The sequence below is a fragment of the Schistocerca piceifrons genome, chromosome 8 (assembly GCF_021461385.2).
Source record: "Schistocerca piceifrons isolate TAMUIC-IGC-003096 chromosome 8, iqSchPice1.1, whole genome shotgun sequence".
Classification (NCBI taxonomy): domain Eukaryota; kingdom Metazoa; phylum Arthropoda; class Insecta; order Orthoptera; family Acrididae; genus Schistocerca; species Schistocerca piceifrons.
In genome coordinates, this window is record NC_060145.1 from 502,411,044 (window position 1) to 502,427,597 (window position 16,554).

A 16,554-nucleotide genomic window follows, 5' to 3' on the forward strand; every position below is an offset into this window, starting at 1 on the left:
CCGCTGCCACGGCCGAGTGGACGGCGTACGCTGCCGAGTCGCACTGACGCGGCCACCTACCGAGACAGGTGCGAGACTGGCGGACCCGTGCCAACTGCAGTGCCGTGGTCAGCCGCGTAAGGTTCCCCAGTGGAGGCTCTGTGATGCCAACAGCCCAGTTGGAGTCGTCGCACAGGTTCTCGATTGCCTTTAAATACGGAGAGTTTGTTGATCGGGAGAGATGACCTCCGTCACACCACAAAATGTTCCAAGGCCACACGTCATCAACTTCAGTCCTTGCAGGAAACGTTACAGCAAAGCCTATTCGAATGTCTGCATCACGTGCCAAAAGTTGGTGATCGATGTGAGGTTAGTACGTATACCGTCAGACTCTCGTTCGCAGCACTCTTGTAACGTCGGACCACGGAACGTCCAGCTGCCCTGACACGGCTGGCGCACTGCCAGCAGGTCGCACATCGCGTGCGGCAGTATAACTCCTTCGTCAGTTTGTGGCGCAGTTGACCGTCGGCCTCTCCCGGGAGCAATTCCCGAATCGCCAGTTAATCTCAACTTCTGAATTACGCCCTTCAACCCCGGTGCGGAAAGAGGACGTCTCGGAGTTCCTTTAACGCGTCGGTACTCCAAAGGGCGCCATCACTGTTGCTGTTGTTTCTATGAAAGAGCTTTACAAGTAAAACCCTGCTCCCCACGTCCAGACCCGTGCTACCTGTCTGGAACAGTGATACACGCTGATACTCGTGTTTCAACATCAGGCGCGTTGTGGGGCCCCTTAGGGACACGGCATAGAGACGTGGAAACAAAACCGATGTGCACTCCGTGTGCATACCGGGTGGAGTCACGCCAGACGTGGAACGCATCTTCCTGGGTGCCACAGAGAGCACAGGGTGCAGCCAACTGCAGGTGCTGGCTCACGTCGGTACCAATGATATGTGTCGCTTTGGATCAGGAGAGATTTTCTCCGGTTTCGAGAGGCTAACAGAATTGGTAAAGGCTGCCAGTCTTGCCAGCAAGATGAAAGCAGAGGTGACCATTTGCAGCATAGTCGACAGGACCGATTGCGCACCTCTGGTACAGAGCCGAGTGAAGGGTCTGAATCAGAAGCTCAGACGGTTCTGCGACCGTGTAGGCTGCAGATTCCTCGACTTGCTCCAAAGGGTGGCTGGGTTTCGGGTTCCGCTGAATAGATCAGGTGTCCACTACACGCAGCAGGCGGCTACACGGGTAGCAGGGGCTTTTTGGCGTGGACTGGGCGGTTTTTTTTATTTGCAGGCGGAACACAGCAAGAACGTAGATACAGGCACCGTCAGTATAACAGTTGTAAATTGTCATAGCTGTGTTGGGAAAGTACCAGAGCTCCAAGCGCTAATACAAAGCACTGATGCTCAAATCGTTATAGGCACTGAAAGGTGGCTAATGCCGGATATAAGCTCAGCCGAAATTTTTGCAAATAACCTAACGGTGTTCCGAAAGGACAGGCTAAACACGGTTGGCGGTGGCGTATTTGTTGCTGTTGGAAGTAGTTTATCTTGTCGCGAAATTGAAGTAGATAGCTCCTGCGAATTAGCATGAGACGAGGTCATTGTTAGTTCAAAGAAAACTTGTATTTGATTTCAAACACGTACCCGACTCATACGAACATATTTCGTGGTGACTTTAATTTACCCTGGATATGTTAGCGAAAATACATGTTTAATTCCGAAGGTACGCATAAAACATCATCCGAAATTGTGCTAAATGCATTCTCTGAAAATTATTTCTAGCAGTTAGTTCATGAGCCCACGCGAGTAGTAAACGGTTGTGGAAACACACTTCACCTCTCAGCAACAAATAATCCTGAGTTAATAACGAGCATCAAAACGGATACAGGGATTGGTGAACACAGGGTTGTCGTAGCGAGACTCAATATTGGAACCCCCAAATTCCCTAAAAATAAACGAAAAATATACCTATTCAAAAAAACAGATAAAAGTTCACTTGACGTCTTCCTGAGAAACAATCTCCACCCCTTCCAAATTAATAATAAAAGTGTAGCCCAGATTTGACTTGAATTCAAAGAAATGGTATCGGCACAAATTGAGAGTTTTATACCAAATAAATTTACAAACGATGGAGCTGATCCTCCTTGGTACACAAAAAGTGTCAGAACGCTGTTGCAGAAACAACGAAACAAATATGCCAAATTTAAACAGACGTGAAATGCCCAAGATTGCCTATCTTTTACAGAAGCTCGAAGCTTAGCGCGTACTTCAATGCGAGATGCTTATAACAGTTTCCACAACGAAACCTTGTCTCGAAACCTGGCAGAAAAGCCAAAGAGTTTCTGGTCGTATGTGATGTTAGCGGCAAGAAACAATCAATGCTTTCTCTGCGCGATAGCATGGCAGATACTATCGAAGACAGTCCTGCCAAAGCAGAGTTACTAAACACAGCCTACCGAAATGTCTTCACAAAAGAAGACGAAGTAAATATCCCAGAATTCGAACCAAGAACAGCTGCCAACATGAGTAGCGTAGAAGTAAATATCCTCGGAGTAGTGAAGCAACTTAAATCACTCAATAAAAGCAAGTCTTCTGGTTCAGGCTGTATACCAATTAGGTTCGTTTCAGAGAATGCTGATGCATTAGCCGCATACTTAACAATCATATATAATTGTTCGTTCGACGAAAGATCCGTACCCAAAGACTGGAAAGTTTCACAGGTCACACCAATATTCAGGAAAGGTAGTAGGAGTAATCCACTAAATTACAGGCCCGTATCATTGACATCGATACGCAGCAGGATTTTGGAACACATACTGTGTTCGAACATTACTAATTAAAACGAATAAAACGGTCTATTGACACACAGTCAACATGGATTTAGAAAACATCGTTCTTGTGAAACACAAATAGCTCTTCACTCGCATGAAGTGTTGAGTGCTATTGACAAGGGATTTCAGATTGATTTTTGGATTTGCGGAAGGCTTTTGACACTGTACCACACAAGCGGCTTGTAGTAAAATTGCGTGGTTAAGGAATATTGTCTGAGTTATGTGACTGGATTGTGATTTCCCGTCAGCGAATTGGTAGTAATTGACGCGAAGTCTTCGAGTAAAACAGAAGTGATTTCTGGCGTTCCCCAAGGTAGTGTTATAGGCCCTTTGCTGTTGCTTATCTATGCAAACCATATGGGAGACAATATGAGCAGCCGTCTTAGGTTGTTAGCAGATGACGCTGTCGTTTATCGGCAAATACAGTCATAAGGAGATCAAAACAAATTACAAAACGATTTAGAAAAGATATCTGAATGGTGCGAAAATTGGCAGTTGATCCTAAATAACGAAAAGTGTGAGGTCATCCACACGAGTGCTAAAAGGAATCCATTAAACTTCGGTTACACGATAAATCAGTCAAATCTAAAGGTGGTAAATTCAACTAAATACCTAGGAATTGCAATTACGAACAACTTAAATTGGAAGAAACACATAGAAAATGTTTTAGGGAAGGCTAACCAAAGACTGTGTGTTATTGGCAGGACACAGAAAATGCAACAGATCTACTAACGAGGCTGCCTACACTACGCGTGTCCGTCCTCTTTTAGAATACTGCTACGCGGTATGGGATCCTTACCAGATAGGATTGACGGAGTGCATCGAAAAAGTTCAAAGAAGGGCAGCACGTTATGTATTATCGTGGAACAGGGGAGAGAGTGTCATTGAAATGATACGTAATTTGGGGTGGACATCATTAAAAGAAAGGCGTTTTTCGTTGCGGCGGAATCTTCTCACGAAATTGCAATCACCAGTTTTCTCCGCCGAATGCGAACATATTTTGTTGACACCGACCTACATAGGGAGAAACGATCACTATCATAAAATAAGGGAAATCAGAGCTCTTACTGAAAGATACAGGTGTTCGTTCTTACGGCGCGATATACTAGATTGGAATAATAGAGAATTGTGAAGGTGGTTCGATGAACCCTCTGCGAGGCACTTTAATGTTATTCGCAGAGTATTCATGTAGATGCAGATGTAGACGTAGAACGAACCAACACTACTAACAACGCAAATCCTGCAGCGCACAATCCGAACATCATTCTTGTAAAGCTGGGTGCCTATACGGTAAGCAGTTTTCCTTCTATACTGGCTCAAGTAGCCAAACTATAACCACTCTGCACATTTACAAACATGCGACAAGAGCCATCATACGTTTCAATTTGGAGAATGGCTTCTATCCCTGTCAGCAATTCGCTTTCGCTTAGGCCAACTATGCACCTAATCTTTAGACACTGTTCTCTGGCTCCACCCCCCAAGTAGCTTCTATATTCTTGTCTGAACTGCTCGTCGCCCACGTCTAAGATAAAAAAGGCTGCAATCCAGAGAAATACATACACAAAAAACTACGTGAAATTTAAATTTATATTGGATGTTAAGAACTTCCTCTTTTTCAGATACCTTTTCGAAGTATAGGCAGGCTACATTTTACAAACTCTCTGCTTCAGCCGTCATCAGTTGTTTTGCTACGCAGAAAGCAGAACTCGTCTACCACTTGTGATGTATCATTTCCGAATCTAATTCCTTCATCGTCACCTGATTTAATCAGACTTACCTTTGCTTAACTTTCGTCGATATTACCTTATAACCTCCTTTCGACAGGCTATCCATTTCATTCAGATACTTTATCGTTCTTTATCGTCTCTGACAAAATCCTGTTGTCATCGGCGGAGCTGAAAGTTTTAATTTCTTCTTAATCGGCTCTCCAGATTTCTGCTGGTGTCCCCTTTACCGCTTGCTCAGTGTACAGGACTTGCCTCACTGCGCCGCCCGCCGGCTTCGGCCCCTCGCGTACAGTAGCTGCGCTGTGCCGCGACACCTCGCCGACTCGTGGAGTCTCGGAATGTTTCGGAGTGGAAGTGAAGTGCTGTAGCGGGCGCTGTGGCACGCTCTAGCTGTTTAATTATGTACTGTCTGTGAGGTATGTCGTTGTGTCATTTAGTGTGCTCCAGTCGTCATGATGTGCAGTTGTCATATAAAAGAGATTATGTCGTAACATTTAAACTGCACTCTTAGGTGCCTGCTTAACCACCGAGTAACTGAATCAGTTTTTTAAGTAAACCACAGGAGAAGGCAGGTGGTTCAACGTTTATTAATATATCGAACGTATGACACTATTATTAATAAACACTGATCCACCTACCTTCTCCCACGATTTCATTAAAGAACCACGATTCCTCTATCATCTTTCACGATTTAATGTTAAAACTCTGATCCATTCACGTCGTTTATCGAAAACTATTTTCTCATGCGTTTCGCCGTCTTGTCCTGTCCGACTCGTCATTTCCCATCTTCACTTTCCATTATTCACCACGCACACAATTACCAAATGCAATATCCAACAAAACCGCGGACACCGTAAGTGCACTTTTGGGTACAGTCAAAGTACTCGTATATAGGTGAACTGGAGATTCGGATACCCGAGTTTTCAGTTGGGGGAGGGTTTGTTGGTATCCTGGTCTAGGGGCGAGTTACATAGGTGAGCTGGAGGTTGGGATACCGGCTTTCGTATTTGTGGGGGGAAGGGGGAGGGAGGGGTTATTGGTATTTTGTTATAGGGTGCAGCTATATAAGTTAACTGCAGATTGGGATACTGCGATCTTATGCTGTGTGTTGAATGATTTTGTCGCCTTTTGTTTTTTGGCAGTTTAGAGTGTTTTTTTTTCTGAATGTTACGCCTCGAACGGTGTTGTATTTATTATTGAATTTATAGCTTATCATCGCCCGAGACCCCTTTTTGCCGTGTTTGTCCCACTAATTTAATTGGCTTTAGTCAGTGTGTAACATGGGTGCGTATTCCAGAATTGAAAACAACTGTGTAAGTTGAAATGACAAGTTTAATGTAGCAAATTTTAGCACAAAAATTAGAGCTTTTACACAGTTTTCAACTCGACGACATAAAAACAGCGCAATGGATAACGCATCTCGCCAACATCAAAAAGTGAAATAATCCTACACACAACACTATTAAATATTAACTCTCTGAAAGAACAGTAATCCTAAGCACAATAATATAAAAGTTAAATTGGAAGTTTCTTTACAAAACTGCTCCTACACGTATGTTATGATGTTGGTCGGTACTACGAAAATCGTCCGATTCCGGTTCAAAGTTTGGTACTATTTAGGATGACAATCAAATCTACGGTAGATCGTTAGTTACGTGACAAATGTGAGTGCAAGATTAGCCAAGGCCGCTCGAGTTTACAGTGGACACAAGCTGGTGAAGCAACACAGTTTAAGCCTCTGTATGCGGTGTTTGCCTTCATCTGCGACAAGCTGCCGACTGCAATGGAATGGCGCTCTCTCCCACTGAAATTCCTACAAAACTAATCAGGCCTTTGCTGAACTTTCCAGCAGAAACTTCCCCTGTGTTTCTCGTTATGCGAGAAAACATGTACTCAGCCCTAGTCTTAGTACGTGGCGATATACACGCGCGTGGTTGGAGCAGCGTGCATACTATAGTTCCCTTTCAGTTCTCGCAAGAACAATTAACTAATTTGGCTGGTTCGTTTCTCCACAGTTGGAGCTAAACGTTGCTAGAGCTGGATTGCAGCCGCTGTGAGTGCAGTGTCCACACAAATTTCTTCTCTGAGTCGTACAGAGTGATAAACACTCCGTTCTGCACTTGACGCCAGTTCAGAGACGAATCCCCGAAAATTTCTCTCTTGTCCTACTCACGGCAGAACTACCTCCCCCACTTGGGTTCATTTTTTCTTCACGTCACGGCCTTTTTCGATCAATAGGAGCGTTCCTCTTATTTTGCGGAAACTCTCTCTACTAATCGCAATGTCCATTCTATCAAACTGCGTCGAAACTTCAGTATTTTTCTCCTTCCTTGTGCGTTTCCACCAATCGGACGTTTTGTGCCCCTTCTTGAGGTCTAAAGTATATTGACCTTTCCTCGTGTCACATGCGCTGGACGCGTCATCGAAATGCGTTACTAGTTTTTCTTCGCGTCCCATAGGAATTCCGAAACGTAGCTTTCTGAAGCCTTTCCTTTGTCCCTTGCGTGGCCCTCCCTCCTGAATCACCTGGTCGGGTCGCTGACCTTACTCCTGCCAAACCTTGAAGTGGCTTCCGTCGTAACCCTTGCAGCGCGCCTTCGCTACGCCGTTGCCCACCTGTATTTTTCAAACTAAAAACGACTCACGTTGCCTGTTCCACCTTCCGCTCAAAGACACGCATACGGTGTGTTAATTACCGTCGATTTACTGTCAACCCTTTTTGCAATACATACTGAGAGGTAAATGTTCTCATAACCGCCGAAGAACGTTAGGTGTAATATTCACCTTCTTGTTGCGATGTATAAAGTTCTCATGTAAGGTGCGAATATGATCATTTATTCTGCCACCTTACAAGTGGATAGGTTCGTGGTCGCCATGTCGGATACGCTCGAAGTAAGGGTTTCCGGGATAGTGGAGAAGTCACTAGCTGGAGCCGGCAGGTGGTTTCCCAGTCTCCAGTAATCCTCACTACTCGATTATTACTCAGTTATTACTACAATTCGAGTGCCAAGTGCAGGTGCAGCACGACACGGGCGGTGACCTGACTGCCCGTTGTTGGCAGTGGAAGTTCCAGCTGACGCCGTCCGGGGATGGCGAGGCCGCAGCGCCGTGGCCCATCTTCATTACCTTCAACAACGGCTCCCAGCTGGGTAGCGACGACGTCATGCAGAGCGTGTGGATGCTCGACGACCAGATGGACATCACCGTAGGTCTGTCGGAGGGAGAACTGATACTCCTCAACTACAAATGGACCGGTAAGACACCCACACAGTTTCTTTTGTTCCACATTCGAGACGCGTTTCGAAAACATTACTTTCAGATGAAACCCGAATGGCTGAACTATGCTAAAAGTAAAAGTCTGTTTAAGAAAGGAGATAAAAAAATACTATAAAATTTCCGTCCAATTTCACTTTAGCCAGCATTCCCAAATATTCAGTCGGCCTCTTAACCATCTGATAACAAATATTACATTATCCAAAGGAGGAGACGAGATACTGGCAGGAGGGGTCGCGAGTCGTGCGTGGGTAGCTCAGTCGGAAGAACATTTTCCTGTTAAAAGCAAAGGTCGCCAGTTCGAGTCCCCGTCTGGCACACAGTTTTAATCTGCCAGAAAGTTTCGTATCAATGCCTACTACGCTGCAGTGTGAAAATTTTATTCAGTATGTTGTCCAATCCTCACAATGAACCCCTCAGTGCAAGGTCGCAAGTTCTCTCTTTAATAAGGCTCATTTCTAATTATTAGCTGCTAATGACTCACCGTGTGCATCAGAAGGGCCACAGAAAATGAGTGCCCGACACGTGCAGAGAATACCGATCTATGGGATGCATGTATTACACTTCGCAAAGTGCACATCGTCGACATTGGAGAAACGTTAAAAACAACGAATGAAAACTTGCGCACCACGTGATCACAGAGGTTGGCACCATCAGAGGCGATCTCCTTGGGAGTTACAAACCGAGCAGGGCGTTCACCTAGGTATCCCCTATCAAAGAATTATATTGGTGCAACGGGATGGTGAGAACTGATGGAATTTGATGTCATGCAGGCGAATTCAAAAGTCTGTCGAGCAGCTTACCATGAAACCGGTTACCCATTAAGGCGTAGCTGCACGTAATGTGATAACACATTTTATAGGCTGAATTTGTCCTGATGTTCCAGCTGGTATGAAATGTAATGTCACACTTTTCAGGAAGGATAGTTTGCTCTAAAAAAGTACGATTTTTATACGCTTACCAGGAATCAAGCAAAAACAAGTTATTTTTATCAGCTATTGGCCTAAAGCAGCGCTTATGCCATAGTTGTAGTTCTCTTACAGCCATTTTTCCACTCTTGCTTTCTGCGACGTAAATATTCCCTACCGCCCTTGCAAGATGACGCACACCAGGAGGAATCTTAGGGAGCAGAGCAGCTCCGGCTTCTCAAAGCGCAACAAATAACCTTCCAGCACTGATGTTAGTTCAGCTTGCTACAACTCCCTTGGTATCTCTCATTTTCAGTGTTCCTTTCATCTGTATTTTCTCTTCAAATTCCGATTGGTCGGAGACGAAAACAAATTTGTTACTGAACGATGAGATAAGTCATTTTATCTCATCTACAACTTTTCTGGACGATTCCGCTGATTACTATGCATCGTCAAGTTGACGCTTTGTTTGAAATTTCGTCATCGTACCTCTTCCAGTTCTGTAGCTCTGTTTGAAGTTCCGCAACCGTCCACTGCTTCCCCTAAAGTCGCTGTAGTCTGCGTGACCCGCAGTTTGATGTGTATAACGTAGTTGGTCACTGTCATGCACGTCCTGCAAATTGTATCACGCACACTTGAAACCGACAAACACCAGCTTTTGTTGCAAGTGCACCTTGTCCTCCCTTGAACATCGGTAGTTTTTCTTACGCCATACACGGTCATATTGCTGTTTACTTATTATAAATTGTTCATAATTGTCTTTGTTTTATTATGCTGCGGATGATATTCCGTATATGTAATTACGTTTAGTACCCGCTCCTTGGACTGCGTTTGTCCTTCACTACGTTACACTGGAGACGGGCTTTGTGGCTCCCTGTCCGACGAGGATGATGATCTACATGGTTCGAAACGTGTTCCATTATCACTTTCACTTGTTAGGCACATAGTCCTCCTCATGTACTCGTACATAGACCGCATACAACCCACCGACGCATCTTGCAAAAACGTTAATATTTCATCTGTCACTCTTACGAAACTCTTTAGTGTCCTTCTGACGAAATGTCAACCTCGACAACTATTGCTGCAGATATAATCCAATGTTTGCTTCGTTTATCGTTGCCGTTGCTCTGCACCACTAGCACTGCAGCGTGTTGCGAGTTACTCTTCGACTAAGTAGTTGGACTACGTAACACAACCTCGTGGTGTTCTCACCACTGGACACCTCCAGTCGCAACAGAACCTCGTGCTGTTCTCACTACTGAACACCTCCAGTCGTAACACAACCTCATGCTGTTCTCACTACTGGACACCTCCAGTCGTAACACAACCTCATGCTGTTCTCACCACTGGACACCTCCAGTCGTAACACAACCTCGAGCTGTTCTCACTACTGGACACCTCCAGTCGTAACACAACCTCGTGCTGTTCTCACTACTGCACACCTCCAGTCGTAACACAACCTCGTGCTGTTCTCACTACTGGACACCTCCAGTCGTAACACAACCTCGTGCTGTTCTGACTACTGGACACCTCCAGCCGTAACACAACCCCGTGCTGTTCTGACTACTGGACACCTCCAGTCGTAACACAACCTCATGCTGTTCTCACTACTAGACACCTCTAGTCGTAACACAACCTCGTGCTGTTCTCACTACTGGACACCTCCAGTCGTAACACAACCTCGTGCTGTTCTCACTACTGGACACCTCCAGTCGTAACACAACCTCGTGCTGTTCTCACTACTGGACACCTCCAGTCGTAACACAATCTTGTGCTGTTCTCACTACTGGACACCTCCAGTCGTAACACAACCTCGTGCTGTTCTGACTACTGGACACCTCCAGTCATAACACAACCTCGTGCTGTTCTCACCACTGGACACCTCTAGTCGTAACACAACCTCGTGCTGTTCTCACTACTGGACACCTCCAGTCGTAACACAACCTCGTGCTGTTCTCACTACTTCACACCTCCAGTTGTAACACAACCTCGTGCTGTTCACACTACTGCACACCTCCAGTCGTAACACAACCTCGTGCTGTTCTCACTACTGGACACCTCCAGTCGTAACACAACCTCGTGCTGTTCTGACTACTGGGCACCTCCAGTCGTAACACAACCTCGTGCTGTTCTCACTACTGGACACCTCCAGTTGTAACACAACCTCGTGCTGTTCTCACTACTGGACACCTCCAGTCGTAACACAACCTTGTACTGTTCTCACTACTGGACACCTCCAGGCGTAACACAACCTCGTGCTGTTCTCACTACTGGACACCTCCAGTCGTAACACAACCTCGTGCTGTTCTCACTACTGGACACCTCCAGTCGTAACACAACCTCGTGCTGTTCTCACTACTGGACACCTCCAGTCATAACACAATCTCGTGCTGTTCTCACTACTGGACACCTCCAGTCGTAACACAGCCTCGTGCTGTTCTGACTACTGGACACCTCCAGTCGTAACACAACCTCGTGCTGTTCTCACTACTGGACTCCTCCAGTCGTAACACAACCTCGTGCTGTTCTCACTACTGGACACCTCCAGTCGTAACACAACCTCGTGCTGTTCTCACTACTGGACACCTCCAGTCGTAACACAACCTCGTGCTGTTCTCACTACTGGACACCTCCAGTCGTAACACAACCTCGTGCTGTTCTGACTACTGGACACCTCCAGTCGTAACACAACCTCGTGCTGTTCTCACTACTGGACACCTCCAGTCGTAACACAACCTCATGCTGTTCTGAGTACTGGACACCACCAGTCGTAACACAGCCTCGTACTGTTCTCACTACTGGACACCTCCAGTTGTAACACAGCCTCGTGCTGTTCTGACTACTGGACACCTCCAGTCGTAACACAACCTCGTGCTGTTCTCACTACTGGACACCTCCAGTTGTAACACAACCTCGTGCTGTTCTCACTACTGGACACCTCCAGTCTCGCCCCCTTTTGCACGAACAGCCAAAATAGTAGTTGCACGGTAGACAGTATGTGGGGAGTCGAATGCCGAAACATCACTGGTCTTCCACTCCAGGGGTTCCTTGTCAGTTCGGATTTTAAGGGTTTCTGGTACTGATAAAACAATCTATATAGTCAAAATGTACTTAATTCATTAGGTAATAAGTTACAGGCTACTGTATGTTGTGATCTGTCAAAGGCATTTTAATTTGTAAATCACAATATTATTTCGAGTAAATTAGTATATTACGCTGTAACTGGAAATGCTGCATAATGGTTTGGTTCCTACATCTCTGACAGGAAACAAAGGGTGTCATTAGGAAAGAGACGTGTATTAAGCTATCGAGCGTAATTCAACTGGGATCTAATTAGAATTACACTTGGTGTTCCATCTTAGGGCTGTTGCTTTTTTTTTGTGTATATCAGTGACTTTTCCTTAGTAATATTACCAGATGAGAAGTTTGTTTTGTTCTCAGATGATACAACCATTGGAATAAATAGCTAATCAAGTGTAGTCTTAGAAAGATCGGTAATGAAACTTTCGAGGACGTTAATAACTGGTTAGCAGCCAATTCTTTGTACCTAAATTTTGAAAAAACACGCTGCATGCAATTCAGAACTTGTAAGAGATTTCCCACCAGTAAATGCCTATAATGCTGTGACAAACACATGACGAAGTCAACAGCGTTAGATTTTCGACTTTACAGCCCGATAAGAAAATTCAGCTGGCGTTAACACACCACACATCTGGTGATGCGCCTAAACAAATCTCTATTTGCAATGCGAATTTTGTCAGACATAGAGGACATTAAATGAAAAGGATGACACACTATGCCGACTTTCATTCCATAATGTCTTACGGAATTATTTTTTGGGGTGACTCATCAAGCCAAGCTAAAGTTTTCCAGGTACAAAACGTGCAATAAGAATTATTTGTGATGTGAACTCGTGGGCTTGTTTAGGGAATTGGGGATATTTACCATTGCTTCCCAGTATATTTATTCCTTAAGGGAATTAGTCAATTTGAGGTACGACCGTACTAATGCATTCACTCAGTAGCATTTCAGCAAATACTAAAAATCTGCAGAATGGTAGCTGACACCACACTTTGAGGTAGGGAACCTGGGGTCGGAGCAGCCAGCATAACGAGGTGACGTTACTGTCTGCTCGCATTCGGGAGGACGACGGTTCAGTCCCGCGTCCGGTCATCCTGATTTAGGTTTTCCGTGATTTCCGTAAATCGCTCGAGGCAAATGCCGCAATGGTTCCTCTGAAAGGGCGCGGCCGATTTCTTTGCCCGTCCTTCCCTGATCCGACGAGACCGATGACCTCGCGTTTGGTCTCTTCCCACAAACAACCCAAACCCCAACCCATTAGTGTCTGCTTTGTTTATTTACATTAGTTACAGTTAACTGCAAATACCATGACTGACACAATCAACGTACCGTTTGTGCTGTATCTCAGAACATGTTGAACGCAAGCATGACATCGGCGATTAAGATTCTGACGCACCTTGACAAAAATCCCTGGTATGTTTCGAATCACATCACAGGCGGCTATAATTCTGACAAATAATTCCGTCTCCGTATCAACTCGGGTCTCATAACAATTGGCTTCCCGTATCCCCATATGAAAAAATCGAGGGGATTCTGCTCAAGTGACCTCGCAGGCCACGGAACAGGACGTCCCCTTCCAGTCCAGCGAGCGGGTTGTACTACCTAGTAACCAGGCTAGTCCTCCTCGTTTCCCTGCAATAAATAAAGAATGTACATGTAAATAAAAAGCACAGTACGTGTAATCTCAAACGGATGTTAGTAGTAAATGAGCTGTAAAACTGTAATGCTAGACAAAGCTGTAGACAAGTTTACCTCCGTAAGCTGGCTTCTCCAATTCCAGGTTCTCTACTTCAATTTGTTCAGTGCATCATTCTCTATGTCCTGTTACATTTTGGCACGCTCATAGTTCAGGTGATACGACCTCGTAAACAGTGGGATTTGTGAAAAACTGGTTCTTGCATGAAACGGAGCGCAAATTTTCAGATACGAAGGGACGAGGGGAGAGGGGGGGGGGGGGGTGGGAGGCGGCGTTGGGTTCACTGCTGAATTCTAACGTACAATACAGCATTTAACTGTAAAGAAGATTATCCCATTTATCTTGAGCCGTGCGGGATTAGCCGAGCGGTTTAAGGCGCTGCAGTCATGGACTGTGCGGCTGGTCCCGGCGAAGGTTCGAGTCCTCTCTCAGGCATGGGTGTGCGTGTTTGTCCTTAGGATAATTTAGGTTAAGTAGTGTGTAAGCTTAGAGACTGATGACCTTAGCAGTTAAGTCCCATAAGACTTCACACACATTTGAGCATTTATCTTGAACACCGAATGTACCTTTCCCTCCGGGAGCAGTATACGAGGATTGGAGCTTTAATGGTGGCAACTATTTATTTACAGCTCGTACAAAGTAGATGCGTGTTTCAGAGTTTTACTGACCTTCAGAGTAGTCACCAGCATTGTGTATAACTCGTTGCCGGAGATGTGGAAGTCGTAGGAAACTCTTAACATTGCCAATTGTGTTGACAGTTCGAGCGGCGTGCTCTATTGCCCGACGAATTTGTAGTGGTTCTGAAGCGAATGCCGTGAAGTGTTTCCATCAGTTTAGAAATCGAGTTGAACTCACGAGGGCTTAAGTCAGGGGAGTGCAGTAGGTGGTATATCACTTAGCATCCCCATCAGTCAAACAAATCAGTAACAAACTTCCTGTCAGATTAAAACTGTGTGCCGGACCGAGACTCGAACTCGGGACTTTGCCTTTCGCGGGCAAGTGCTCTACCAACTGAGCTACCCAAGCACGACTCACGCCCCGTCCTCACAGCTATACTTTTGCCAGTACCTCGTCTCCTACCTTCCAAACTGAAACCACTAACAGCTTGCACTGTACGTGCTTGAGCATTGTCCTGAAAAAGTTCGTTCAGGTCCAGCAGGAAGTGTCATCACCTGTGTCTCTATGCTGTTCAGTTTTGGAACCTACGACCAGCTTAGAGACAGAAGTGATGGCACTTTCTGCAGGACGTGACCATCATTTTGCAGGACAATGCTGGCAACGGGTTATATACAATGTTGGTGACTACTTTGAAGGTCAGTAAAACTCTGAAACACATATCTGTTTTGTACGAGCTGTAAATAAATAGTTGCCACTATTAAAGTTCCAGCCCTCATATATATATACATATTCTCTATGTCCTAGTGATATGTATGAGGGCTGGAACTTCAATAGTGGTCAGAAAATGTTGTTTAGCTACCAGGGGGACATTAATACGTCTGACTGCCTTTCTTGTAACTTGCTTAATGAGAAAGAAGATGTGAAGAGCACTACAGTTCCTTATTACATATCTCCGTGTATTTTTAATTCGGTAATCCACTTTCTCACGTCAAGAGCTTTTCAGAAACGTATCCGAGCGTACCGCTCACATAAACATGACCTTCTTGAAAACACAACAAGAAATTAATTTTAACATTCCTGTACTTGCACACAGTGTAGGTAGATGACGTAACTCGTCCACTTCCTGGAGTTTACAGGAAGCAAATGGAAACAGAAGGAAAATACGCACCGGTCATTCAATCAGCCGTCTGCAGTTCAGCGTTCGCGTGGGAACGTACACCAGGCAAGAGGAAGTAGTGTATAAATGTTACTCAGCTACAGACAATGTAGGTCAGCAGAATAAGTGCAATAATTATGAGAATCTACAATTATTGCTCCGCTGAAAACTCAACCAACAAAGCCGCAAGAAAGAGGAAATACTGTCCGGCTGGTAGCTAAACAACAATTGCTTGGTACGTATTTGTATTTTACTTCTGGACAAAAACTTATTTGAGGTGGTCAACTTCTGGACAAAGCGATCGACAGCCCTGGCCGTAAGGGGACCAACTGGGTGCTGGCGGCTTCCAGATTCAATAGTGTGGACGCAAAATGCGACGGCGTGCGTGTGCAAATGCCCGAAGCTCAGGAAGCAGATGATACTCGTGTTACAGCGGGAGGGACATTTTGCTCCACAGATTCAAGTGGACACCGCCAGGGAGCAAGAAGAAACCGGCACATAATAAACATCCCGTGGGCGATATCGATAAACGTGCCATCAGGCAGATATTTCTTTGATATTATGAACAATGAACAGAAATGCCATATTTCGTGAAGCTGCCAGAAATATTGTTCCGCCTACGAAATTTTTAAAAAGTTGTCGAAATAAATGAGTTGCGATGTGTGCGAAGTAGCAACAGAATCTCAAAAAACGTTTCGGGGGAAAAAGAAGCACCAGGATTACAACAGGCAGTGGTTTATTGGACTGTGAATCTACAACTGGATGTACGTGATTACACTGCAATTCACACTTAAGTGCCTGGAGTGAAAACCTCATTCTGGAAACATCCCCCAGACTGTGGCTAAGCCATGTCTCCGCAATATCCTTTCTTTCAGGAGTGCTAGTTCTGCAAGGTTCGCAGGAGAGCTTCTGTTAAGTTTGGAAGGTAGGAGACGAGGTACTGGCAGAAGTAAAGCTGTGAGGACGGGGCGTGAGTCGTGCTTGGGTAGCTCAGTCGATAGAGCACTTGCCCGCGAAAGGCAAAGGACCCGAGTTCGAGTTTCGGTCCGGCACACAGTTTTAATCTGCCAGGAAGTTTCAAGTACACAATTAAAGCAATTCAATACCTTCAGGATATAAAGCACTCTACAGTGGCTGATGAATTCTTTTTGTTAAATCAGATACCTCGCGTTTCTACTCAATTTAGCATGATAATCGTGAGTATGTTTAACTAAATATCACGGTTGAATGTACAAAAAATGTAGGAGAGACGGAGAGGACCGCAGTTGTGAGTGTCAATTGAATGT

The 16,554-nt window shown here is 45.2% G+C and overlaps 1 protein-coding gene across 1 annotated transcript in view; it reads left to right on the forward strand.

Annotated features, from left to right (window-relative positions):
- LOC124712491 (aminopeptidase N-like) overlaps nucleotides 1–16,554 on the forward strand; it is a 141,914-nt gene that overhangs the window by 102,312 nt on the left and 23,048 nt on the right. Inside the window, exon 9 of the mRNA XM_047242786.1 lies at nucleotides 7,553–7,790. Within this exon, the coding sequence (XP_047098742.1) occupies nucleotides 7,553–7,790 (238 nt within the window). The remainder of the gene's footprint in view (nucleotides 1–7,552; nucleotides 7,791–16,554) is intronic.